The 26,581-nt window shown below is 37.6% G+C and overlaps 2 protein-coding genes across 8 annotated transcripts in view; both read left to right on the plus strand.

The window, feature by feature from the left end:
- Positions 1–26,581, plus strand: part of Pip5k1b (phosphatidylinositol-4-phosphate 5-kinase type 1 beta) — a 331,992-nt gene that overhangs the window by 64,081 nt on the left and 241,330 nt on the right. The window contains exon 1 of one of the 7 annotated variants that reach the window (XM_004838186.4): positions 12,460–17,011. The exons of the other annotated variants lie outside the window; for them this stretch is intronic. The gene's annotated coding sequence lies outside the window, so the exon portion shown is untranslated. Of the gene's footprint in view, positions 1–12,459; positions 17,012–26,581 lie in introns of those variants that run through there. 7 annotated transcript variants of the gene reach the window in all.
- Positions 4,789–8,146, plus strand: Pabir1 (PP2A Aalpha (PPP2R1A) and B55A (PPP2R2A) interacting phosphatase regulator 1). The gene has a single exon (XM_087183493.1). It carries the CDS (start codon positions 5,583–5,585, stop codon positions 6,576–6,578), a length of 996 nt encoding a protein of 331 aa, XP_087039619.1. The 5' UTR covers positions 4,789–5,582; the 3' UTR covers positions 6,579–8,146.

Below are 26,581 nucleotides of genomic sequence, written 5' to 3' on the forward strand. Positions count from 1 at the left end.
CTTATTCAACTGTGGACATTTGGATTGTTTTCAATTTGGGGCTGATACAAATAGTAATAATGCAAGGAACATTCTTGTGTATGTCTTTTAGTAGACATAACCACTCATTTCTTTTGGGTGTATACTCAAGGGTGTATTTTCTTAGTTATAAGATATGCATATATTTTCTTTGACAGCTACTGCCAAACACTTTTCCTAGTGGTTGTATCAGTTAACATGCCTTAAGTTCTTGTGCTTTCACGTATGGTTTTCTTCTGCAATATTTTCACTTTAGGTTAGTGATACTAGTTAATATGGGATGTTGAGATATTTGCTACTCATCTCAGATTACATTCATAAACATCCATGTGTGTATTCACATTTATTCAGTATAGATTCAGAAGTGGAAATCTGCCTTGTTATAATGCTTGAAGGTTTAATAGTTTAAAAATTGCTCATAGGAGATTATATCAAGTCAGAAAGCTTCTGTACAGCAAAGGAAACAACAGAGTGAAGAGACAACCTACAGAATGAGGAAAAATTTTGCTAGCTACACCTTGGACAGAGGGCTAATATTTAGACTATATAAAGAACTCAAAAAAATTAGAACCCCTCCCCCAAAATAAAAGACCCAATCAAAACATGGGCAACTGAAATCACTTCTCACAAGAATTACAAATGGCCGATAAATGCATGAAAAAGTGTTCAGTATCTCTGGCCACTAGAGAAATACAAATTCAAACAACACTGAGGTTCTATCTTATTTCAAAAGAATGGCTATCATCAAGAAATCAAATAAGAACAAATGCTGGCAAGGCTTTGGGGAAAATGGAAGTCTTCTCCATTGTTGGTGGGAATGTAAACTAGTACAACCATTATGGAAATCAGTATGGAGACTCCTCAAAAAACTGAAAATAGAAATTCAATTTGACCAGCTGTTTCTTTTCTAGGTATCTTCTCAAAAGAGTTAAAGACATCCTATTTCAGTGATGCATGGATACCCATGTTTATAGCAGCACAATTCAGAATAGCTGGAAGTGGCTTATATGTCCATCAACAGATGAATAAAGAAAAGATATTAGAGTACTATTTTTGCCTTAAAGAAAGATAAATTTGAGTCATTTGGAGGAAAGGAAATGCACCTTGAGACCATAATATTGTGAAATAAATCAGACACACAAACTTAAATGTCACGTGGTTTCTCTTATATGAGGAACTCAAAGTATAAATTGAAGAACAAAATAAGATAGATAATAAGACAATAAACTGCCCATAGGAATTAAAAAGAAACTATCCATTAGTAGTTTTTGTTTGTTTGTTTGTTTTTTTGGTACCGGGGATCGAACTCTGGTCCTTGCACTTGTGAAGCAGGCAACGAAACCACTGAGTTAAATCCCTGGCCCTATCCATTAGTAGTTTTAAAAAATTTATATTAATCACAATAAAGTTTAACTCTTGATGGCTGGTTTTTTGGTGTAGGAGTAAGCATGAATCTCAAGTTAAGTGTAGTGTTTAATTAACAGAGTGAAACTGAGTTGACTCGGGGAAGGCCCCTTGGATCCTACTTCTGGCATAACTCATTTGCAACAGACTGAATTGTATGTTATGGCTGACATTTTAAAAATTTTGTCCTTGATTCCTTTGAGAGGAAGCATTAACTCAGTATATTAAATACTGCGTAGAATCCCCAGAACTGAGTATTTTAATCCTATCAAATGTGTGTCAGCATATGGTTGAAAAAGAATGGAAACTTGCCACTTCAGTTTCATAGTTTACAAAGTCATTCTTTCAAATAATCCCCCTTCATGGGCTATAGGGCAGTGTAACTAAAATAATATTCCTGATATAAGAAAAAGAATTGTCAAAGTAAGTTCCTGTAATTGATCTAAAATACCCTGTTAATGCTGGATTTTCAAATAATAGTTGTCCTTTTTTTTGGTACCCGGGATCAAACTCTGGTCCTTGCACTTGCGCAGTAGGCGACAAAACCACTGAGCTAAATCCCCAGCCCTCAAAATTTGACTAGGATCCTCTTTTTTTTTTTTTTTCTGGTACCGAGGATTGAACTCAGGACCTTGTGCGTGTGAGGCAGGCGGCAGAACCACTGAGCTAAATCCCCAGTCCAGTTGTCCTTTCTTTTGAAAAAAGTTACATTCATTCATTCACTCATTATCCACTCACAAAATGATTCAATTAACACTTACTAAATACTCCATGGCAAGTCTTGCACTACGTACTGCTCATATAGCCAAAAACAAAGCTCAGTGAAGCTTACTTTCTTAGAGTGTAAGGGAGAAGAAACATAAAAGTAGAGAGAAATAGAGATAGAACTAGAGATAAACCACATGGTACTCTGGAGGAAAATAAATATAGGGTAATTAGGATGGGAAGGTAGACTTGGTATTAGTACTGCTGGTGCTTTTCATAAGGGAAAGTCAGGGAGAGCCTCTCAGTAATGACATTTGTGCACGGACCAAAAGGGACTGAGCAGCATGGATATCCTCTGGATGAAGAGTAATGCAGGTGGGGCAGTGCCTGGTGGGCTGAAGGGCAGTATAGAGGCCTCTGTAGTTGGCAGGAAGGTTGTGGAAGGGACCTGGATCAGAGAGGGGTCTGTAGGCCATTGCCATGACCTCTGCTTTTTTCTTGAGGTGGGAATCTACTAAGGGATTTTGGATAGAGAAGTAATAATTCACTTTTTTAAAAAAGGTTTATCTTGAATACTGGGTAGAGAACTGCCTGTAGGAACAAGGATATAAACAAAGAAACCAGCTGAGATCTCTGGTGTTTAAACAGAAATTAAATGGCACTTAGGTGTTTTATTTCATGGACCTATCACCACCATTGTGCTTTACTGCTAACCATAATAATTGTGTTATCCAAATGTGTATGAATGACACCTGGCACATTTGAGCCACATTAGTAATAATTTAATAATATGTAAATAATAATATGGTATGGATCGTGTAAGTCCTCTATTTAATGCTTAATGAATTTTTGGACACTCTACTTTCTCTACTATTTTTATTTAATAATGTTGTACCATTCTTTTAGCCACTCACATTGAACTTTAGTCATTTATGACTTTTCCCTCTACTTCTGCACATGAAGTTTCTGTTGTTGCCTTTGAATCTGTCTCCTCCTGTGATTCTCCATTTTGGTTTCAAGCCCTATTAGCCATCAAATTATCCTCCTCTAATCCTTGTGAAATTCAACAAACAATATAGGTTTTTGAAGTGAGACTTTGATTTAGATTGGTTCAGATCTTTGTTTTTTCATGTATTGGCAGAGTAGGGTCTTTTGCAAATTTTGAACCTCAATTGTCCCTCTACAACAATATAAATATCTAATTTATGTGTGTCTAATTTATAAGTAAATTATTGAGTAAATGGGACTATGAAGTATCTATGAAGGGCTTGGCGGTGAGTAAGCATTGAGAAATGTTGGTTCTTTTCACCTTGTTGACTTTACTCCATCCTTGATATATCTGGCAGATCGTGAAGTATAGCTCTCATTGTGTCATTCCTCTTGTCAAAACGTGCAATAGCTCTCTATTGCCTCACATGTAAATATAGACTTATGACATTCAGATCTCCATACTTCTTTTTTTCAGATCTCCATACTCTTAACTCCAACATTTTCCCCATCAGTCTTTTCCTTGTATTAGCCAAAATATTTTATAACTATTTGCCATTTTTATATAAAATGTCATCCCTGTTAAAATCCTATCTTTAAATCCTGTCATAAATACAGTATTATTGTCTTCACAAAAATCACCATCTGGAAGTGGTTTCTTTGAATCCTGAAATATTCTTCTACTTGGAGAAGGCATCATCCTGACACTCTGGAGCCAGAGAATCCTGCCACTTGCAGTCATCCTGTGGATGTTACTTAATCTCTGTGCCTGTTTCCCATGCAGAATGGGCCAATCATATGAGATACTGCATGTGAAGCACTTTCAGTAGTGTCTAGTATTTGGAAATTAGTTAAATCAGTTTCTATTATTGTAGACATGAATATTTTATCTTCAAAACCAATAGTTTACAAGGTCTTCAAATAAAAACAGGTATAGTGAAAAGACTAGAAAACAGACTTGGATTCCACCATTGGTTCCCACTATTAACCAGGCTGTGTAATGTTGAGTATGTTATTTATCTTCTTAGGACTTTAATTCTTTCAGCTTCAGAAAAGGGGCTGAGCAGGGGCTGGGGATTTAGCTCAGTGGCACTGTGTCTGCCTCAAAAGCCTCAAGGTCCTCAGTTCAATCCCCAGTACCAAAAAAAAAAAAAAAAGAAAGAAACTAGGCTGAGCAAACATCACTGAACTTTCTTTTAGTTCACATAGCCACACATTTAATAGCTACCTTCAACTCAACCCTACTAAAACAGAATTCTTAATTTCCACACGTCTAAATGTGCTCCTTTTCTATCCTCAGTAAATGATACTACCATCTACCCAGTTTGAGTTAAAAATGAGTCCTCTTCGAATTACCTATTTTTTTCACCATCTATATTTAATCTATCTGCAAATACTTTTAATTCCACTTCCAAAATATATCGAGTCCATCTACTTCTCACCATCACCACTACAACTCTAGTCCCATATTCTGTCATCTGTACTATTGCCATAGGTTCCTAACCACTATCAGAAAATTGCTTATCACTCTCTGTAGAAATTAAATGGCTGCATAATAGAGCCTGTTTCCTAGCATAATGCCTGCCACCTAGCAGGTATGGCAGGAAAAAATTTCGAATACATGAAAATCGACTTTTTCTGAGGTATCAAAATTTTACATTGTGTCTTATTTTTAAGATGTGAGAAACCAATAGGTTTTCCTTTCATTTATTCCCTCATACAGAACATTATTAAGCACATTTGCTTGTGTCGAAAATAGGACTGCAAATAAACTAGTAATACAATCACAAGCGTCTTTTCCCCAACCGACTGTGTAGTTCTCAAATTTACTCTTCTCTCCATCTCCTCTCCCACACTAACCTTGGTGTAAATTACCATCCTCTGTCCTTTTCTGGGTAGGTTCTACTCTCCCAATAATCTATTCTACATACTGCAGCCAGCGAATTTTTCAAACTTTACTTTACCCATGCTTGAAAACTTGTGGAGTTTTCATTGTTCCTAAGAAAGACCAGTCTCTGCCCTCCACCACCTCTCCTCACGCCAGGCCTTGTTCTGACCAGGCCACACTCCTCCCCTACCAGTTCTCGCCTTCCACTAGCTCAGTGGCCCTAGCTTCCGGTTTCCCGCAAAATTCTACAGCGCATTCGGGTTGCCTAGTTCGTCGTGTTTCAGGAGATGGTCCTTTCCTTAGGGAAGCTCTCCCTGATTAAGCGAAGTCCCACTCCACGTCACAGAGCCCCACGTCATCAAGGACCTCTCTTTCTGAGTTTACATTTCAGTATACACTCCTAAACACATAATCTTATCACTGTGTGTTCACGCGTACTTGGGCTCGGTCACTATTTGCATTAGAAAAGCACAGCTCCGCGGCCCAGCCACTGATCGCCCCACCCACTACAGCTGCGGCGCCACTGTTACACGCATTAAGCAGTCGCCTTCTGTTAGGGCGCCTGCGCAAAGGGCTACGCATGCGCGCAGCGGCGAGCTCGCTGACAGATTCTGGGAGGCAGCGGCAGCGGCGGAGGCGGAGGCCCTGGACTTCGGGGAATGGGAGCGTTATCGCCCTGACTGAGCACCGCCCCCGCCTCCCTGTCGCCGACATGGCTCAGGAGAAGATGGAGCTGGATCTGGAACTGCCTCCGGGTACGGGCGGGAGCCCGGCGGAGGGCGGCGGCAGTGGCGGCGGCGGGGCCCTCAGGAGGTCTAACAGCGCCCCCCTGATCCACGGCCTCAGTGACACTTCGCCGGTGTTCCAGGCCGAGGCGCCGAGCGCTAGGCGGAACAGCACAACGTTCCCGAGCCGCCACGGCCTGCTGCTACCGGCCTCCCCGGTACGCATGCACAGCAGCCGCTTGCACCAGATCAAACAGGAGGAGGGCATGGACTTGATCAACCGAGAGACGGTCCACGAGCGCGAGGTGCAGACCGCAATGCAGATAAGCCACTCCTGGGAGGAAAGTTTCAGTCTGAGTGACAACGATGTGGAGAAATCCGCCTCCCCAAAGCGCATCGATTTCATTCCGGTGTCACCAGCACCGTCACCCACCCGGGGAATTGGGAAGCAGTGTTTTTCACCATCCTTGCAAAGTTTTGTGAGTAGCAACGGATTGCCTCCAAGCCCTATTCCCAGCCCAACTACTCGGTTTACCACCCGGCGAAGCCAGAGTCCCATCAATTGCATTAGACCGAGTGTTCTTGGACCATTGAAAAGAAAATGTGAAATGGAAACTGAATATCAGCCAAAGAGATTTTTCCAGGGCATCACCAACATGCTTTCTTCTGATGTTGTACAGCTGTCAGACCCCGGTGTGTGTGTATCTTCTGATACCCTTGATGGAAACGGCAGCAGGGCGGGATCTTCTTGTAACTCACCAGCGAAAGGCAGCACTACCACCGACTCTCCTGTGTCACCTGCCCAAGCGGCCTCTCCCTTTATTCCAGTAGATGAACTTTCATCTAAGTGATTCACCCATCCTGAAACTTTTTTTTTTCTTTTTGCAGTGGAGAGACAAAAAAATCAAGTTGGAGCAAGCACTGAACTTTGTCGATTAATTTGAGACTTATTTCCTATTTGACCCCTGTCCTTTTTTTTGGAATTTCCTGAATTGTTACTCTAGAGAACTTTTATGTCAGGTTCCTGCAGATGCCCTTGAATTCAGTGTAGTAATATTTTCAGACTTCTTCCCAATAAGTGTGTTGAAGCATACATTTTACGCTGCTAATATGTCTAAATACATGTTATCCCTTGATTTTTTTAAATAATTGAGAGCTCTATTTATTTATAGGATTATTAAGTTCTGATGAAAATATAAATGTTGAATTTATCAGTATAGTAAACTGATGTTTTAAAATTTCATATTTCATGGCCACACTAATTTTTAATGTTATTTTCAGCGATTGCTAATTTCCATTTGAGAAAAATAACTTAGCTATTTACAGCTTTTTAAAAAATATGTTAAATCAATCCAGTGGTTGTCTACCCAGGAATCCTTGGATTTTTAATTTTCTGGGTACAGAAGTGGATGGGAGGGGAAATGATAAAAGAACAAATTATACCAGTTTGCAACAAATCTTTTAAATTCAGTGTATAGGAGTAAGCATATTTAAGAAAAATGTTTTCTAATGAAACTTTAATAATTCTACTATACAGAAAATGAGAATTTTCTTTTTAAAAATACTTTTAACCAGAAAGTGCATTCTCTTAGGTATAATCCTAAAGTGCAATGGGATAGTGCCTTGCTGTCTGAGCTCACTACGTATAGGCTGAGGCAAGGCTTTTTGTACCATTTAAGATTTAAGTTTTTCAAATATAGATGTGTGGGAAGCCCTATTGAACTTAAGCAAAGCACTCAGGCAGACAGTACTCTTTCAATCATTGATATACCTTAAACTACCCAGTCGTGCCTCAATTCTGAAAATTCTTGCCAGTGAGAGCCAGAGCAATTTTTGGCTGCTTTTCTGCTCTGCCCATCTGTCACCTGCTTGGTATTCTCTTGCTCAGGAAGGAAGCAGCTGTTTCCTTGCCAACAGGTCTTTTCTTTCCACCTCCCACCAAACTAGGGCACCATCAGTTAGAAAAAGGTACAGTGCGACTCGGGTTTCTGACAGTGAGCAACAACAGGTCTGTGAGTTGTTTAACCTCTGTGGTTAAAACTACAGCTGTAGTTGATTCCTTGGGGATGTTGATTAATTAAGGACTGATGATTTGCAAGAGAAAATCAGTGGAGAGTCACATAGGTAAATCATTATTTTACTTAAGTTTTGTTAAAGGTGGAATTGTTTAATGCTTTTTCCTTTGTCTTTTACAAGTAAGACAAAACATTTAATAAGAATAGCAAGTGATTTTAATATTATACTTTCTTATATTAGATAGATAGGGCAAGCAGACAAAGAGGGAGGGGGTAAAAAAACAAATAAAAAAAGAACAAGACCAAAACCCCAGCTTACTTTTTAAAGTTACTGCCTACAAAGACTTTAACAGTTATGTGGAATTTTTACAACTATGAGAATAAATGGAACTGGTCAACTCTTACAGTTGCCTGAAGTTTCAGTGACATCAAGGGTAAGATTGTGTCCATACATTTACAATTTTCTATTCTGGGTGATGTGTTTCTCAATTCAGACCTGTATATCCAGCTTCCTGCTGGGTACCTTGACCTGCTTTAACCACAGGTACTTTAAACTAATCACCTTCAAAACAAATTCATTATCTCCACACTTACCCTGTTCTTGTAATAGCTAAAGTGATGCCATCACTGTCTTGTTTCCTACACTAGAAACCATGCAAGCATATTTGACTTTACATTTTCTGTGTCACATCCAGCTTAACCATCAAGTCCTATCAACTACTTCTAAAATGAATCTCAAATCCATTTCTGTTGTTGTTGTTTTAGTTTAAATTCTTGCCTAAATGATCTTCCTGTTTTCTGCCTCTCTTTTGATCCAGTCTTCACACTGGCTTTGGAGTGATCTTTCTAAAATATAAACTTTATTTTTTTCCAACTCGCCTGCTTGAAATGATTGAAATGATTGTTTTTGTGTGGGGTTTTTTTGGGGTTTTTTTGCCTACTCTATATAAAGACCTTCAGAATAAGGATACGACCATATTCTAGAATGGTGTCAAGCCTCTCTTCATCTGAATTCCCATTCTTCTTTCTTTACAAACCCTGGACTACTTGGGTTTGTAAAGACTATTCTTTGAATGTGTCATGCACTTGCTATTCTTTAGATATGCCATTACCTATGCTTTTTGATAGGTTATTCCATCTTCCTAAAATGACATTCTACTTTCAGTCAAGCAAATGCTTTTTTTCTTATTGCATGTGAAGTTAACTATGAAAACAACGTATACCTACTGACTAAAATATTTAAGCAATGTAGACATCTATATATATGATTTTTAAAAATCCACCTTTTATTATGTAATCTCTTAGGTAACTTCTGTTAACAATTTGCTATATATTGTGCAAGATGTGTTCTGCATTACGGTGTATATATGTATATAAATGCAGGAAACCAACATGTCATTGACATCTCTTACCATATCTAATCCCTCACCAAATCTTACTGCTTTCATCTTCTAGAATCTCCTTTTTATCTCTCCTGCCAATCCAGATCCAGGCTGTCGATCATTTCCTTTGTAGGCTTCTAACTCCCACTTTTGCCTAACCCACTCACTTTGATCAGCTACCTGTTCATTCTCTCTAAAGCAACTAGAGTTATCCTCTTAAAACTGCAGATGTGATCTGTCTCCTGGCTTACAGCTTTTTATTTGCTTCCTGTTTTTCTTATGAATATACTATAAAGTATTAATCCTGGCCTAGGAGGCCCTGAGGAATCTGGCCCTCACCTCTTCCTCCTCTTATTTTCTGTGCTCCACCCTCACTGGCTAGTTTGCTTCTTAAATACATCATGTTCTCTCCTGTTTTATGAGATCCTTTTCCCTGAAAGCATGGAAAACTTTATTTCTGTAAACTTATTCTTTTATATAGATGGTAAATTTTAAATTAGCTAAGTCTTAAGTTCATACAATTTACATTATCATAGTATTGTTCATTACTTTAATCACTCTTCAGCTCATGTAAAAATTGTCCTTCAGAAACCATATTTATGGTATCAATATTGCTAAACTATAAACTTTGTGCAAAAAAGTCCGTAACATTTAAAGTACAGTTTGTCATATATAATAAAATTCTGTGGTAGTTTTATCATTCTTATGTCCATTAGAAACATAGTGTAAATGGAAGAAATAATTAACAGTCACTATATCCAAGTCTGCTGGGTTCCAGAACCTTTAAGTGTACTTAAAAGATTGTAATTAAGAGCAACTTATATCAGGTTGCCTACCAGTGATTCGTATTAGTCCAGCCCACTACCATTATATACCTACAGTAAAAAACCACATGAGCTACTTGGCAGTAAAATGGGTTAAGAATCAAAACTTATGAAGGAAATAAAACACAGAACTTTTTTTCCCTGTAGGTATGTTTAGCATTAGTAGAAAAGTTTGAACATTCAAATGAGCTAGACAGTAATAGTTGGTTGCCAGACAATGAGCTGAGGAGGATGATGTAACCTCCAATTCCTGGATAGCATCAGAGAACAGAAGAAAGTGTTTGCCTTAGAAAGGTGGAATGGAACTTTTTTTTTTTTCTAAAACCAAAAGGAGAAGGCTAGATAAAGTCATCAGTGTTGAATTGATTGCTATTGGAGTAGTTCAGGGATTCAGAGGAGGATAGATGGATGGAAAGGAGAATGAACTTGTATCTGATTGCTTCTATATCTCAATTACTGAGAAATCTAGGATATTTGTGGGTGAGGGCAGCAGTGGATTTGGAAGCTTGAGTGGAAAATAAAGACTTAATGTTGCTCTCAGAATCTGGATGTAAAGGAGTGATTTAAGGGCGAGTCAGTTTATTGGGCCATATTGGATGCCACATTGCAGTTGGATAGTAGTTACAAAGGAAGTGGTTAAATCGACTAGATTTGAGAATTAGTTAAGTGGGAACTAAAGTCCAATGAATAAAACAATTAAGGGTTCTGCTAAAAATGTAATTTGAATGATTGGCCAAGCCATTGAGGATGGTTAGAGAAGTCAACAGAGGGTGGAGGACTAGGCCACTTTTTTCAAAGTCCTACTTATGATCAGCCAGGCCAAAGTATGCAGAGAATCTAATGTCACTGTATCATTTTTTCCATTATTTTTTATGAGTTATTTTGTTTAGCTAGAGAAATGCCCCATAGTCAAGATTTGACTTCCAATATTTGATAAAAGTTTGTGTTAACAACAGCTAAGACACCATTCTTTAACATCCAAGTAAAAATTTTTCTTAGAAATTGAAATAATCTTTATATCAAAGATAATAAAATACTTGCTATATGTCAGGCACTATTCTAAGTGCTAAAAATATGTATTAATACATTTAATTTTTATTATAGTCATCTAATTTTTATCACTTTAGAAATGAAGAAGTAGAGACACAGCAGTTGCTCAGGATTCCAAAGCTGGGAGGTAGGCAGTGTATTATACTGGTTCAGAATGCAAGACTGCAAAGCCAGGTGGTTGTGGTGAGGATTAAATTGGAGAATGTATGTAATGCACTTCAGTAACAGTGCTGAGCAGTTTCTGTGAATTGTCAACTATCATTATTGTGGGTGATGATTGTCATTGTCACTTGGACTTGCTAAGGAATCTTTTATCATCCTTGATTGATGGAACTTCTGCTTTGACATCCAGTAACAGCACACTCTCAGCCCTTCAAGGCAGCCTGTCCTTTTCTAAGATGTTTTTGATGTTTAAAAGTCTCTCTTATACTGAACAGACATTTCCCTCCATAACTTCTAGTGTTTAATTCAAGTCCAGCTTGCTGGAAAATGGAGAACAAGCCTTATCCTTTTTTTAATGTGTTGCCCCCCCTTTAATCAGAAACACCACTACTTCTCTGATGACTGCTTCTGGCTTCTGGAGTTTAGAAATCTTGAGCATTTCTTCAGAGTGCTTCCTCTGTGAAATAAGGCTATTATTACTTGGCAACCAAGATATACTCAGAAGATTGTGATTCCTTCAAGACTGCCTTCCAAGGTGGGAAGTGAGAGATGGCCTAATAACCAGAGTTTTTGCCAATAATAAAAATTAGTGTCAGTCTGAGCACTCAATATAGATCTAGATCCTGCTTTCAGTGATTATATGCATGAGTTCATTTAATCCTCATGACAACACTAAGAGGCAGGTGCTGTGAATATTCTCTTCTTGTTTAACAGACTAGGAAAACAAGTACATTTTTTCACACTTCTGTTACTTCCTGTTTTTTCACTTTTAAATTTAGGTTCTTTTTGTTTTTCCTGATAAATAGTATTTTTTTTTTCTTATTTGAGATAAAGCCTGTTTTCCACCAAACAACTTGTTCATTTTGTTAATGCTGCCACTTCTGGTTTTATTCAAATTGTATGTTTATTATTAGATATTATTATCAGAGGAATATACCAAGAGGATTATTTTCTTTTATAATAGGTAAAAAAGTGTATAGGAAGAAATCACTGCTTTGCATATTTTTAACTGATAACACATTTGAAGTAAGGAAATAGCCAAACCACAAATTTTAGTGTTTTTATTATTTCCTTTAAATATGCATAAACTTTTGTTTACATACATGTATCTCTTTGTTATATTTTATTTATGCACTATGAAATTGATTTGGTTGTTTTTAGTTTTATTGTACCTCAGGAAGAACCAATTTGATCCTTTTCTCCTCCCCTCCAAAAAAAACCTCTGCATATTAAAAATGTGTCACTTTTTTAAAAGAAAAAGTAACATAAAGAATGATCCCAAACTTCTTATTACCTAAATAATAACAAGTTTGAAAAAAAAATAACAAGTTTGACTTCTTTCTGTACTGAAAGCTTTTCCCAGGGTGAAAAGTCAAGTAATCCTTGAGAAACCTTAATTTTACTTCATAGACTATCATTTTGCCATAGAGTAAAAGAACTCAGAAAAAGAAAACTTCCCTTTGAATGCATTCAAGAATTAGTACTTAGACTTCAAATTTCACATAGTAATGTCCTTGATTTTTTGAAACAAATTGAAAGCCAATTTTTAAAGTTCAATGACTATTTAAAAAATCACTTCAAAATTGACGTGTAGTTCTTTCTACATATAGCTAGTTAGGCAAATAACATCAAATACTGGAGCCTGATGCACACATGCCCAAATGCGTATGAGCACACACAGATACACAAAAGACCTACCTCGTGCACCTTTTTTCTGTGGGCCTAGAGTCATATTTAGCTTTCTGCCCTTTTCAAATTTCCTTCTGTTTTCCCCTCATCAGTTTTCTTAGGTTGAATTTTGCAGTGTTACTGAAACACACACACAAAGGTACTGCTGAGCTTTACATAAAGTGTTTTGTGCTTTGATTTTGTATCACCTTTGCACATTTCAAGTGCTGTGCTAAAAGAGAAATACCGCGTACATGTGTATAGGCTCTCTGCCTGATTTTTATTTTTCCTTTTCGAATTTCTAGAATAAATGCATGTGGAAATGTGAAAAATCACTCCTTAACAAATTCTGAGGCAGCACGACTGAAATTGGAGAACTGAGAACCTATTGCTTTTTCTTACTTGTGAAAATTCACTTCTATAGCAATGCTATGAATCATTCTGGTTCTTTTGCAGTTGCCTACAGTGGTCCCCCAAACCAAACTAACGTCTAAGGCTTGGAGGGTAAGGCACATGTGAAAAAAGACAGTTGTGCCCTAGCAAAGCAAAATGATGGTTTGAGGTAATCATTCCTGTGATTCAGGCAACCCTTTCACCTTGCTTTAAGGACAAAGAAAGATTTTATTGTTGCTTGCAGGCAGATTACCAGAACCCCAAGTGACAAGTAGCTGTTCAATATTGGTATCTTTGGGAAAGAAAAATATGAGACGTTGGGGAGGGAACGGGAAGGGGGTGTGTGGATGGATTGGGTATTTCTTTTGGCATTGTGAATATTCCCTTGGACTATCACTAGGAGCTCCCCAGTGATCAAGCAGAGTGACACTGAGGGTAGTTTTCTTGAATGTTTATTTACTCTTTGTTTCACTTCATTTAGATGTAGAGTTGAATCATGATGTGTTTAAGAATTTCTTTGAGCCTCTTTCCCTTAGTGTTCTGTGCTTTGAGTCCTCTGAAAAAACTGGTAAATAATAATGATGATGGTAGTAATTGTCAGGTTACTTTGGTTTTTTTGGTACGGGGGATCCAGCTTGGGTACTTGGGCTTGCGAGGCAGGCAGCAGAACCACTGAGCTAAATCCCCCGCCCTTGTCAGGTTACTTTGAAACGAAAATTACAATTCTTGGTGCCCTTTCTTTTATCAGTTTTTACTGTGTTCCTAACTCTTGATTTAAAATTTCATATCATTTAGTCATTCTCAAGGCCTCATTTACCACATAGAGTGCTACAAGATATTTCTAAAATGCAAACCTGAGTATACAACTTTGATGACTATTTCTTAACTACATGATAAAAATTAAATTATGCGGTATTGGTGAAGGAAGACTTCGCCACCTCCACATATCCCCTCAATTCCAGGACTCCAGCCACACGGAGCTGCCTGTGGTTCACGCTCCAATAGTATCTGTGCTTTCAGGCAAGCCATGGCCTCTCCTTAGTACACTCTCCCCTTCCTCCACACTTCATACTAACCTTTCTCCTTACAGCTGTCCTGATGGCCCCTGTTTCTGCAGTGGCTTTGTTTTGTGATTCTGTTGTATCCAGGGCTTCCCTTTGTAAAAACTATTAACAGCCTGAATTGTATTTATATGGCTTCTTGTTTCTTCACCTCATGCAAAAATAAAGACTAACCTTATTACTTCTATCCTTAATGCCTATGCATAGCATATTATAGTCACCCAAATTTATGTTGAGTAGATGAATTAATGAATGGATAAATTATGTATTAATACACATTGTTTTGTGGTGAGATTTTATTTTTCATTGTCAATTACAGTACCATTTAGAAATTGACTCAACAAATGTTTATTAAGCATTTACTGTGGTACACAGTTTTTAAGAGAAAGAAATGTAGGAAGATTCTTAGAACAGATCGCATGACTTTGCTCCTTATAGTTTGCTAAAAGACTAAATATTCATTAAGCAAATGTGATGTGAGCACCTATTTGTATCTTACTGGCTAGTCTCTTAGGGTGCATTAGTGTACAAAACAAAGACTCTTGCCCTATAGAACACGCATTTTGCTTATATTCTAAGAGAGTGGAAGGGGAGGCAGTTATATGTGTGTGTATATGTAATGTAAAAAGGCCAGGGTGCAGAGTTATTGAAAGGAAAAGTAGGTGGGGGTTAGAAAGATGGTCAGCTGTGGGGATTGTTGCCAACACAGATGGCATAGAATTTGTGTGCCATTGAAGGACACTGGCTTTGCTGATGAATTAATTGGAGAGCCATTTTAGGGTTTGAGCATAGGAGTGACATGTTCTATCTTAAGTTTTAAAAGGAACCCTCTTGGTGAGTCACGAATAGACTCTGAGGGGCAGGGTACAAACAGAGGCACCAATTAGGAGACTTTCCAGTTACCCAGGCAAGGGATGATTGTAGCTTGAGTGAGAATATTAGCAGTGAAGGTAGCAGTGGTTAAATCCGAGAGAGAGAGAGAGAGAGAGAGAGAGAGAGAGAGAGAGAGAGAGAGAGAGAGATTTTTTTTTTTTTTTGGTACCGGGGATCGAACTCGGGTCCTTGCGCTTGCGCAGCAGGCGGCAAAACCACTGAGCTAAATCTCCAGCCCCCTTAGATATATTTTGAAAGTAGAACCATCAGATTTTGCTGGCAGATTAAGGTAGCCATGAGAAAAGAAGAGAAAAGTTAAGAATGAGTCCACGGTTTTGTGCCTGAACAATTGAAAGAGTTGAAGTTCCATAAAGAGAGCTGGAAATTTGTGGGTAGAGGTTTGTTTTTTGTATAATTGGGGCTGTGGCAACAAGGGGGAATTTTGGATATATTAAGTAAGCTATCTTTATTAGAGATTCAAGTGGAGATATCAAGTAAACAGCTAAATCTAGAGTTCAGGAAAATAGCTGCACTGAAAATACACAGTTGGGAGTCATCTGCCTGTGGATGCAATTAAAGTCAAGAGAGTAGATAACATTACTAAAGGGTTAGTGTCAGTAGAGAAGAGAATAATAACTAAGTTTTGGGGCATACTATAACATTAAAAGGTCAGGAAACAGAGACTGACAAGGAGCAAGCAGAGGGATAAGAAAACCAAGAAGGTATGGTGTCCTGAAAGACAAGGGAAGGAAATGTGGAAAAGAGGATGTAGTGATCCAGTGTGTCAGTTGCCTCTGATCTGTCAAGGATGCAGGATTCAGTAACATGCAAGTTACAGGTCACCTTCCTGAGAGTCAAGTCAGTAGTGTGGTGGGACAGGAGCTGATTAAAGAGGACAGAGTCAGCAGAATCTAGGACAGCCAGATGGCTGAGGAAAGAACCAGGAGATCTAAGTCCTTGAGATTAAAGAGCAACTAAAGCAAAAGGTCATCACCCTCCCCCTGTTGTTGATAAAATGTTAAGTGTTTCACAAATATTCCTTTACATACTTATCACTATAGTTTGGGTGGAAAATCAAAGATAAATGACAGTTTTCTTTCCTCTCCCCACCTTTTTGATGCTTTGTGAGGACAAAAAAATCTGTAAGTTAAGTGTTTTTATTCCAAACATGAGTAAACTGTTCAAGCTAAAAGCTTAGTGATTCACTGGCTTTGTGGATTTGTCTGCTTCATTTAATTCTCTTGTTAGCTATTTTCCTTGATGGCTGTTTTCTACTTATAAATTGAAACTTATTTCCATATTTGTGACACAGTTATTTCTGCAAGTTTGGCCCAGTTTCTTAACCCAGAGACATTTTCCTTTTTAGTGAATGCTGTGAATGTTTTAGAAAGTAGTTCATTGTGGGTCAGAGATTTAGCTCAGTGGTTCCGCCGCCTGCCTCAGAAGCACAAGGTCCTGAATTTGATCCCTGGTACCAAAAAAAAAAAAGTAGTTCACTTTCCTCTTAGGTTTTATTTAAGGACAGATTTTTTTTCCTCATTTCTTTTCAAAATTATTGCTTAACAGTGGGAGAAGAGAGGACCAATAATGATAGGAGAGAGAAAGTGTTTCCCTCATTTTGAATTGCTAGGATTTTCTTCTAAGTATAAAATATTGTCAGGTTCTGTTTTGTGGGTTGGATGTTCCATGCTGATCCTTTATAGAGGAGGACTCAGAGACATTCAAGCCATACTTACACTCAGGAGAAAAGAACATCTGGAATTACTTATCTCTTCTAATGTTGCATTTCTGTCTTTCAAGACTCCAATCAAGTACTGCTCACATCATGGAGTGCCCTCTCATTCTTCTGTCTCTAGGTAGTATTGTTTTTCCTCTGAGTCACTGTACTACCTGTTGCCTGTACCCTTTATGTTGTTGTTGTCATTGTTTGTCAGTAGTTTAAAATGCTTAACTTATGAACGTGGGGTAGAACTACATTCCATACCTAACCCTTTCCCATTTCCCGACTTTAAGATTTTAGACAAATTAATCTTTGTGTGCCTCTGTCTCCTCATCTATTAAGTGGGAGTAGTTTCTACTTAGTAATAAGGGTTAGAAAGGGAGAATGCATATAAAAATATTTATTAAAAACATAATGAATAAATGCAAACCTAAAGAAAAAACCCCTATCTTTATGGCAGATTTCCTGAAGGAAAGAAAACAGTTGTTTATTCAACCTCTCCTAATACCAACTCTCATCTATAGAAAGAACTCAGTGTATATTTACTAATGATGATAGCACTTGGGATATGTGTGGAATGTTTGCTCTTGGAAACTGCAGTGTGCATGTCTTGATATGCACATTGATGAAGTATTAGCTTTAGGAAATCTTCCAGACTAAAATTCTTATGGTGCAGTCTGGGGGAGTGATGTTACAATTTTGATAATCCCTTTTAGTTTTCCTGACACTCATGAAAATTGCTAGGTTTCCCCTATTCATTCAGGTTTTCATAGCCCAGAATTCACAAATCTGCTTTAATTTTCATAGAAATTACCAGAATTTGTAGAATTAGAGGGGAATTAATTTTTAAGCAAACTTTCATATGCCACATACTTAAATAGTGTAGAAAAAGATGAAAATGAAAGAACCAAATAGACTTTAAAAATAAACTCCTAATGCTAAAAATTGTAAATGTTTATATATGACAAGCAAAATGACTTCTTCACTGAGATGCCACTGTTATAGTCCCATGTTTATTGTTTCAGGCTTTTTCTATGATTAAATACTATACATTTGTGATTTCCATACAAAAATAGCATCCTATTGTCTATTTCGCTCCATATATTGCTTTTTTCCATACAATATGCAATGACTTTCATTTATTGTTATTTATTTGTTTGTTTGTTTGGTACTGGTGATCAAACTCAGGACCTTGTGCTTGTGAGGCAGGTGTGGTGCCCCTGAGCTAAATCCCCTGCCCCCAATGACTATTTTAAATATACTTCTGCATCATTTTAGTAGTTACATGATATTTTGTTCTATGAATGTACCACATTGTAATTACAGTTAATTAACTGTTACTGACTCTGCAGGGTTTTTTGTCAAACAGTGTTTTGATGTACATATGATGAAACTTAGAGTTTAAAGACTACAAATATTTCCTGTACTTGACAATATAAAATAGCTGACATGCTAATTTTAATTCAGTTTGTTCATTCTTATACATTCCTTTCTTATACTGTCCATTTTTAGTGATTTATTTTACAATGATATTTGGAGCTCTTATGCAACTAGGAAAAAATTATTCTCTGAGAATAATCTGTATTTCAGTTTTTTAATGAACCTAACACAGCCTTTTCCTTGGTTGATCCAAATTGTAGAGTGTGATAATGTCATTAGTAAAATGCTGCTCTGACATCTTTATGATATAAGCCAGAGTGATCCATAACTCAGGATTACTGAGGTTGCCAGGAGATCTGTTGTCATTATTCTTCTGCAGTTTCAGTGGAGAAAGACTGGTGCATGGGGAGGCAGGGGACCAGAAGGGGGAGGACAGGGTTAGACATCTGTTCCACAGACTTGAGGTCTACCACTATTTGCATCTTCATAGGTATAGTAACTTGAAGTCCCAAAATTTTCTAGATTAGTTAAGATACCATTCATTCCCTGGCTGCTTCTTAAGACATCTCAGAAAAACTAGCATTTTTTACATCAAAAATGACATTTCTGTTTTATACAATGAAAAAATGGCACAAAAGTCCTTTATGATATCCTGTTTGTTAGTTTTAGGATTCAGTATGGTCTTCATATTTGAAGAGCTTAGGAGAAGGCATAAAGTGGACAAATGGGTTGTTCATTTTTGCAGTAAATGTTTGTTGAATATGTACTATGTGTGTACCTAGCCCTGTGCTTCCTAATTCACTTTTGGTGGAGCACACACATATTTTTAAAAATCTGCAATATTTTATAGTACTTTGTTGGAATATATAATAAGTATGTTTTCAAGATCCCTAGTAACCCAGGGGAAAGAAATACAAAGGTATTTACAGAGAAAGCAGCTCCATAGCAGGTTTATAAATGAGTAGGCATTTGCTAGGAGGAAAAGAAGAACAGAGTTTCATGCAGCATCTCCAAAGAACAAAATATACTCTAGGAATTTCTAGCAAACAAGAATTGCAATGTCCATTTAAATTATGAAGATTACTTGGGTCAAGATTGTGAGGTTTTTTTTTTCTAATTTAGTGTTTTATTTCTCTGTATTTCTGGTGTTTAAAAGAACTTGTTTGTTCTTTGTCAGGAAATTATTAAGTCATTTGATCCTGAAACATTAGATGAAATGGATATGGCATAGTAAGATGTTCTTGTAACTACTTCTTATCTCAATGACAAACTTTTTTTCCTGCATGTATTAAATTGCTTAGAAATTATGGCTGCAGAGTCACAAAGCGATGCAAAGATAGAATAGATGAAGACTACATAGTTTAAATTATCTGCTAAACTTTTGTGCTGTTAATAATCCTCTAAATATGATAAAGCCGGGGATTTAGCTCAGTGGTTCCACCGCCTGCCTCACAAGCACAAGGTCTCGAGTTTGATCCCCGGTACCAAATAAAATAAAATATGATAAAGATCACTGTGTACATCTGTTGTTCTTTACATTAGAAAGGCCTGGGGGGGAAGAAAAAAAGAAAGGCCTTGGGGGGTACCTTCTGAGATTTCAAACAAAGTAGATTTATAGTGCAAAGGAAACAGAAGTTCAGACTAAATAGATACGCTGTAAGAGAACCATAATGATCTTATTTGAATATTTTCCACATTAACTAAGGCAGGTAATACTATTATCTGTCATGATTTTTAAAATAAAGTAATTTGTTTTCACGACAGTTTTTTAATTTCTTATGGAGTTTCATATAATAGTCAATGTGAATACTTGTGAATACTTTGAAGAAAATAATCTATTAGCGCCCAGATTTAAATTAAATTTCCTTAATGTATGATGATTTCTTTATTAATTTTGAACTTGTTTATAAAGAAGGAGGTTAATTTTTTAAGTTTTAGAAGCCTAATTAACAAAAAATTTGTAATGGGGATGAATTTCTAATACGATTATAAAATTGTTCACTTGGTAAATATTTCTTTTTTTTTTTTTTGTACCGGGGATTGAACTCTGTTCCTTGTGCTTGTGCACTAGGCAGCGAAACCACTGAGTTAAATCCCTGGCCCATGGTAAATATTTCTTGAGCATCTAGTATGGGCCAACTATTGAACTTAAGTAACAACTTTATCTGTAGTTCTTAATAGACATATTAAGACCCTGACTTCGTAGAGTTTACGTTATAGCAAGGAGAAATAGCCACAAAAAGGAAGATAATAAAATGATTACCGATTTCAGTAAATGTTAGGAAAAAAATAAACAAAAGCATAGAGAAACACCTCCTTTGGTAGAATGGTTGGGGGAGGCAATACAGGGAAAAGGGGGGATGGGATGTACAAAGACCTTCAGTAAGAAAAGACCTAGGTTATGTTTGAGCAATTCAAATAAGGCTAGTAGAGCTGAAGCATTGTAAGAGGAAGAAGAGCATCCAGTGAGATTGCAGAGCAAGGTAAGCAGCAGACCCTACAAGGTCTGATAGGCCAAGGCAAAGAGTTTAGATTTTATTCTTAATGCAATGGGAATGCATTAAAAGATTTCACACAAGGGATAATGCCCCTTTAAAGACCATTTTTGGCAGGTGGAGAATGGAAGCAGGGGGCCAATTAAAGATTGTTGTAGTTATCTAACAAGAGATGCTGGTATTTGAACTGAGGGTAGTAGAGGAAAGATGGGAGATAAGAAAATAGTTCCTAGAAACCATCAAGATTTGAAAGAAGACATGCTAAAAGAGAAGAGAGAAATCTAGAATAACCTCTAGCTTAAAGACTTGAGTGAAATGGAGAACAAAATGACATTGAACTAGATGAGAAGGCCAGAGGGGGAGGAGTGTAGAGGTACTTGAGTTTTATTTAAAACAATGTGGAGAACCTATGGCACACATGCCACAGCAGGCTGTTTGTTATCATTGAAAGTTCTAAAAGGTTCACCATCCCTGATTTAAAACATAGTACCATACCAGATATGCTAGTGAGAATTCCAAAGTGAGATGACAGTTGGACATATAAGTCTAAAGCCAAGGAAAGGTCTAGGATCTAGCTAAAATTGCAGGTGAGATCACTGCACTTCCCATCAGTATGTTGGCTTTAATTGAAAATGTATTTAGAATATGATGTATACTTCTGAAATACTATCTGTAGTGCATATTCTTTGCTCTTCTATGACTCAATTTAGGACACAAGCCAGTAGTGAAGAATGAAAGAAGTCCTCATTGTTAATTCTTCTATTATTTTTAATGTCTTAGTGTGAGGCTAGGGGTATAGCCTGGTAGTAGAGTACTTGCCTAGGATGCAAAGACCCTGAGTTTGATCCCCACCATCAAACACCCAGAAAGAATAAATATGCATCCCAAATGCCTTAGCACAACACCCAAGGCCTTCCCTGCAGAATATTCTGGATTCATGCCAGGCCCCTCCCTACCATGTATCCCTTTATTTCCACCACCACAAACGAATGGAAATTTCCAAAAAGTACCATTTTTCCAATCCCAAGCCTTTTACAAAATGATGCTCCTGCATCCTGGAAACATTCAGTCCAGATTTTTCTACCTTGCTCTCTACAGGTCATCATTTATGATATAATTTGGGTGTATATCACCCGTAAGAGGAGACTTTCCAGATTCTAGGCTTCATGCCCTTCTGTGTGTTCTAACCCGGGTCCATTGTTCTTGAGTGCTGATTATTTTTCCCTTCTGTCTCCCTGACAGCACCACCTTTAATACCAGGCAAGAGGGGCTCTTACCATGGATGACCTTGTACTTTAAAAAACTCTCCTTTGGCCTTCCACTGACTTTGCTCCTCTTCATAGAGCAACCAGTCTGGAAATGCAAGGGTTGTGCTTATCTGGAAACCTCTTGCTCCCTTTTAGGCCATACTCCATATAACCAGGACCTCCAGATTCTAGAACTCCATGCCCAAATGATGCTGAGCTTGCTTCAAAGGCTTGGAGCTTCTTGCCCAAGTCCATCTTCCTGAGAGTCAACCATGCCCCAGTGTATCCAACCTTGAACGTGAAGCATGGTGAGCATTGTCTGTGCAGACAGAGACGCATCTTATATACAGAATGCTCTTTGAAACAAGAGGCAGGGCTGTAGGTAGGAAGAGAAAGGGGTGGCATCAAAGAGTCAAGTGAACATCCATTTGGGCCCAGAACATGGAGAAGTTCAAGATTCTTAGTTCAATAACTGGCCTTCACATTTCTATATGCTGACACTGAACTATCAAAAAGAAAAATAGGAAAATAATCCTATGTGTAATCACATCAAAAAGAATGAAATACTTAGAAATAAACTTAGCCAGGAGGTGGAAACTCTTATAAACTAAAAACTACAAAATACACATGAAAGAAATTAAAGAAGACACAAATAAATGGAAAGCATCCCATGTTCATGGATTAGAACATTTAGTATTATTTGTCCATATTACCTAAGGTGATCTACATTTTCAATGCAATTCTTATTAAAATGCCAATGTAATTTTTTTTTTTTTTTTTGTACCAGGGCTCGAACTTGGGTCCTTGTGCTTGTGAGGCAGGCAGCAGAACTGCTGAGCTAAATCCCCGGCCCTAATGCCAATGTAATTTATTATAGATTTTAAAATCCTAAAAATTATATGAAACTACAAAGGACTCTCCAAACTAAAGCAATCTTGCAAAAGAACAATGCTAGAGGCACCACACTTCTTGATTTAAAAATGTATTATAAAGTGACAATAATCAAAACAATGTGACATAGAAATAGATATAGAGAGAGCAGTGACATAGAATAAACAGCCCATAAATCAATCTAGGCATATATGGTCCACTGATATTCAGCAAAGATGCCAAGAATGTATAGTGAGGAAAAGAGTAATCTCTGACAAAGAGCCTCAGGAAAACTGGGTATCTGCAGGCAAAAGTGTAGAATTGGACTTTCATTTTACTCTATAAATAAAAAACAACTAAAGTGAATTAAAGATAAAATGTAATACCTGAAACTAAAAATCCTAAACTAAACCAGAAGGAAAGCTTCATGACACTGATATTGCCAGTGATTTCTTGGAAATGACACTGAAAGCACAGGAGAGCAAAAGCAAAAATAAGCAGTAGGACATCAAACTGAAAACCTTTTGCACAGCAAAAGAAACAAAAACAGAGTGAAACCTACAGAGTGAGAGAAAATATCAACCATATATGTCATCAGAGATTAATATCCAAAATATATAAGGAAAGCCTGAAACTCAGTATCAAAAGAAAAGATAACCTGATTTTTTAAATGAATAAAATAAAAACAAATAGATATTTCTCCAAAAAGACATAGAAAAGTCTGGCTTTCTTATGTCAGTTCATTTGAAGAATTGAAAATAATGAAGCTGATTGTGATAATAGTACTTGTGGGTAGCAAGTGTCTGGTTTAGGTCAGTAAATGAGGAGAAATCTTACCGTGAATGAAATGTGGGCTTGCTTTTTTTTTTTCCCTTAGTAGTGGGGAATTGAACATAGAGCCTTTGCACTGAGCTGTATTCCCAGCCACTTACTTACTTATCTATTAATTTAGAGATAGAGTCTTTGTAAGTCACTTAGTTGTCCATTCTAGGCTCAAATTCAATCCTCCTGCCTCAGCCTCCTAGAGTTTTGGGAGTACATGGGCCGGGGATTTAGCTCAGTGGTTGCTCCACCTGCCTTGCAAGCTCAAGGACCCGAGTTCGATCCCTGGTACAAAAAAAAAAAAAAAAAAGTTCTGGGAGTACAGGTGTGTACCACCATGCCTGGCTATGGGCTCTGAAAATGTTAGGGTGGACCTTTCCTTAGACTGCTAGTCCTTGAAGTTTGTAGCATACCTTTTACCCACTATCTACCATAAGGGCTACATATGCAGACTTTGAAGGTAAAAGAATAAGTATTCCATATTCTATGGTTCTTCCGATAGGAATGCATGAACGATCCCTTCCTTCTTAATGGTTTAAGCCGTGACTTTGAATCTAAATAGTAAAACAGAAACCCTAAATATGCTGGAAGATAGAATAGGTAGAACTCTTGAAGAGATAGGTATAGGCAAAGATTTTCTGAACAAAACCTCAGTTGCACAGAAAATACCACAAAGAATCAACAACTGGGATCTCACCTTATTAAAAAGCTTTTGCACCCGCCTGCCTCACAAGCACAAGGTCCCAAGTTGTATCCCTGCTCCAAAAAAAAAAATAAAAAGCTTTTGCACAGCAAAAGAAACCACCAACAGTGAAGAGACAGCCCACAGTGAGGGAAAAAATTGTTGTCAGCTGTTCCTCAGACAAAGGACTACTTTCTAGAATATATAAAAAACTCAAAAAAATCAGACCCACCCCCAAATTTAAAGACCCAATCCAAAAATAGGTATCTGAAATGAACAGGCACTTCTCAGATGAAGTAGAAATGGCAAATATATGAAGAATGTTCAACATCACTAGTCATTCAAGAGATGCAAATTTAAACGACACTGAGAATCCATCTCACTCCAAAAAGAATGACTGCTATCATGAAATCAACCAATAACAAATGCTGGCAGGGCTGTGGGGAGAGAGGAACCCCTTTCCACCATTGGTGGGAGTGTAGACTGGTGCAACCACTGTGGAAATCAGTGTGGAGATTCCTCAAAAAACTAAAACAAAAAGTTCCATTTGACATAGCTATTTCCCTTCTTGGTATCTTCCCAAAAGGTGAAAAGTTTCATAGCACAGCAATATATGCACAACTATGTTTATAGTAGCACAGTTTGTAATAGCTAAATCTTGGAAACAGCCCAAATGCCAGTCAGCCGATCAGTGGATAAAGAAGATGTGGTTTTTTTATACAATGGAGTACTACTCTGCCATAAAGAAGAATAAGCTTGAGACATTTCTAGCTAAATGGATGCACCTTGAGACCATACTTTTAAGTGAAATAAATTGGACACACATGTTTAAATACTGCATTGTTTTTCTGGTATGAGAAACTGAAAGTGTAAATAAGGAGCAAAATATATAATAGATATTGGTAAATGGGAAGAAAATGTTCAAATGATAAGGAGAATATTTTGAATATTTTGAGCAGTTGTCTCCTCATATTTCCCCCTTGTTCAAAAACCCCAGATAGGCAAGTTTTGAAGTCCCGGGTTTCCAGGCCTTGTCCCAGTGCTCCTAGGCCTAAGTCATGCTGCTGCCACATGGTAGACTGGTAGACAACATGATAGGTATAGTATGCTATTTCTCTGTTCCCTGCCCTCTCTGCCTGTGTTAGGAAAAAGTGAAACTGTGCAGAGTGGCTAGGCGCTTTGCCTGCGCCAACACCCAGTCTTGAATAATGAAAATCCGAAAGTAGAATTATACACAACAAACAGCAAGCCTGGGCATGAGGGAACTTAGCATTCCAGGGAGATTTAGCTGTATTAGCACTAGGAGAAGGGTACATACTTTTTCCTGTTGGATGACTGGGGAATCACAATGTTAGATCCTTCCTGGATTTCTTTCAGGAGAACTAAACTTTAGAATTAAATGTTAATCCTGTTCCTTGTTGTTCAGAAAAGAGGTTATGTGTCGTACTGGGGCATCAGTCAGCACAGTGGTGAACATCAAGGCAGCCAGCCAGATGTGTGAGATTTGAGACATAGTATTCCCAAGCTGAAGATTTGGAATATTTTTTTCCTATTTTCAAACCATAGAAATTGGCATATTAATACGGTTAGAAAGTTACACATGCAGATTTAGCATGCCATTTGAAAGAAGTGGATTTGGCCGGGGTGGATTGAGTCTCATCAAAGAAATAAATGAAAATCCAGAGTTAATTTTTAAACTATGGGTATGGTTGCTTCAAAACTGTAGTACCATAGATATATACCCCTGTAAGATTGGAAGACCAAGAGCAGCACGTGCTAAGATAAGCCCAGCATCAGAGTGAAAAGTCTTCACTGTTTACATTGGCTGTTACACAGGATCTTCTCCCTTGGTTTGGGATTCATGCTGTGTTGAATTCTGATGAAATGAATGGTAAGGTTAACCCCCTAGTATTAAAAGCACATTTCAACCTCTTGTGCCAATCTGGAAATGGGGAATGGAGAGTGAAGTCAGCAGGTGAACAGCACACAGAAAATATCAACAGGAGATGTCTTCCCAGATGAACTGTGGACATTTCTAGTTGAGGCAAGGGTTTCCACTTTTTTTTTTCCTTTGGTACCGAGGATTGAACTCGGGTCCTTGTGCTTGCGCAGCAGGCAGCGAAACCACTGAGCTAAACCTCCGGCCCAAATAAACGAAGAGCATTCCATGTTCATCAATATTTTCTTTCTTTTTTTTTTGGTACCGGGGA

This window comes from Heterocephalus glaber, unplaced genomic scaffold (genome assembly GCF_053883595.1).
Source record: "Heterocephalus glaber isolate CG9 unplaced genomic scaffold, H.glaber_assembly_v1.0 deba00001481, whole genome shotgun sequence".
Taxonomy (NCBI): domain Eukaryota; kingdom Metazoa; phylum Chordata; class Mammalia; order Rodentia; family Bathyergidae; genus Heterocephalus; species Heterocephalus glaber.

Coding starts and splice junctions, on each gene's coding strand:
- Pabir1 (XM_087183493.1), top strand. CDS start 5,583: ATGCGCGCAGCGGCGAGCTCGCTGACAGATTCTGGGAGGCAGCGGCAG.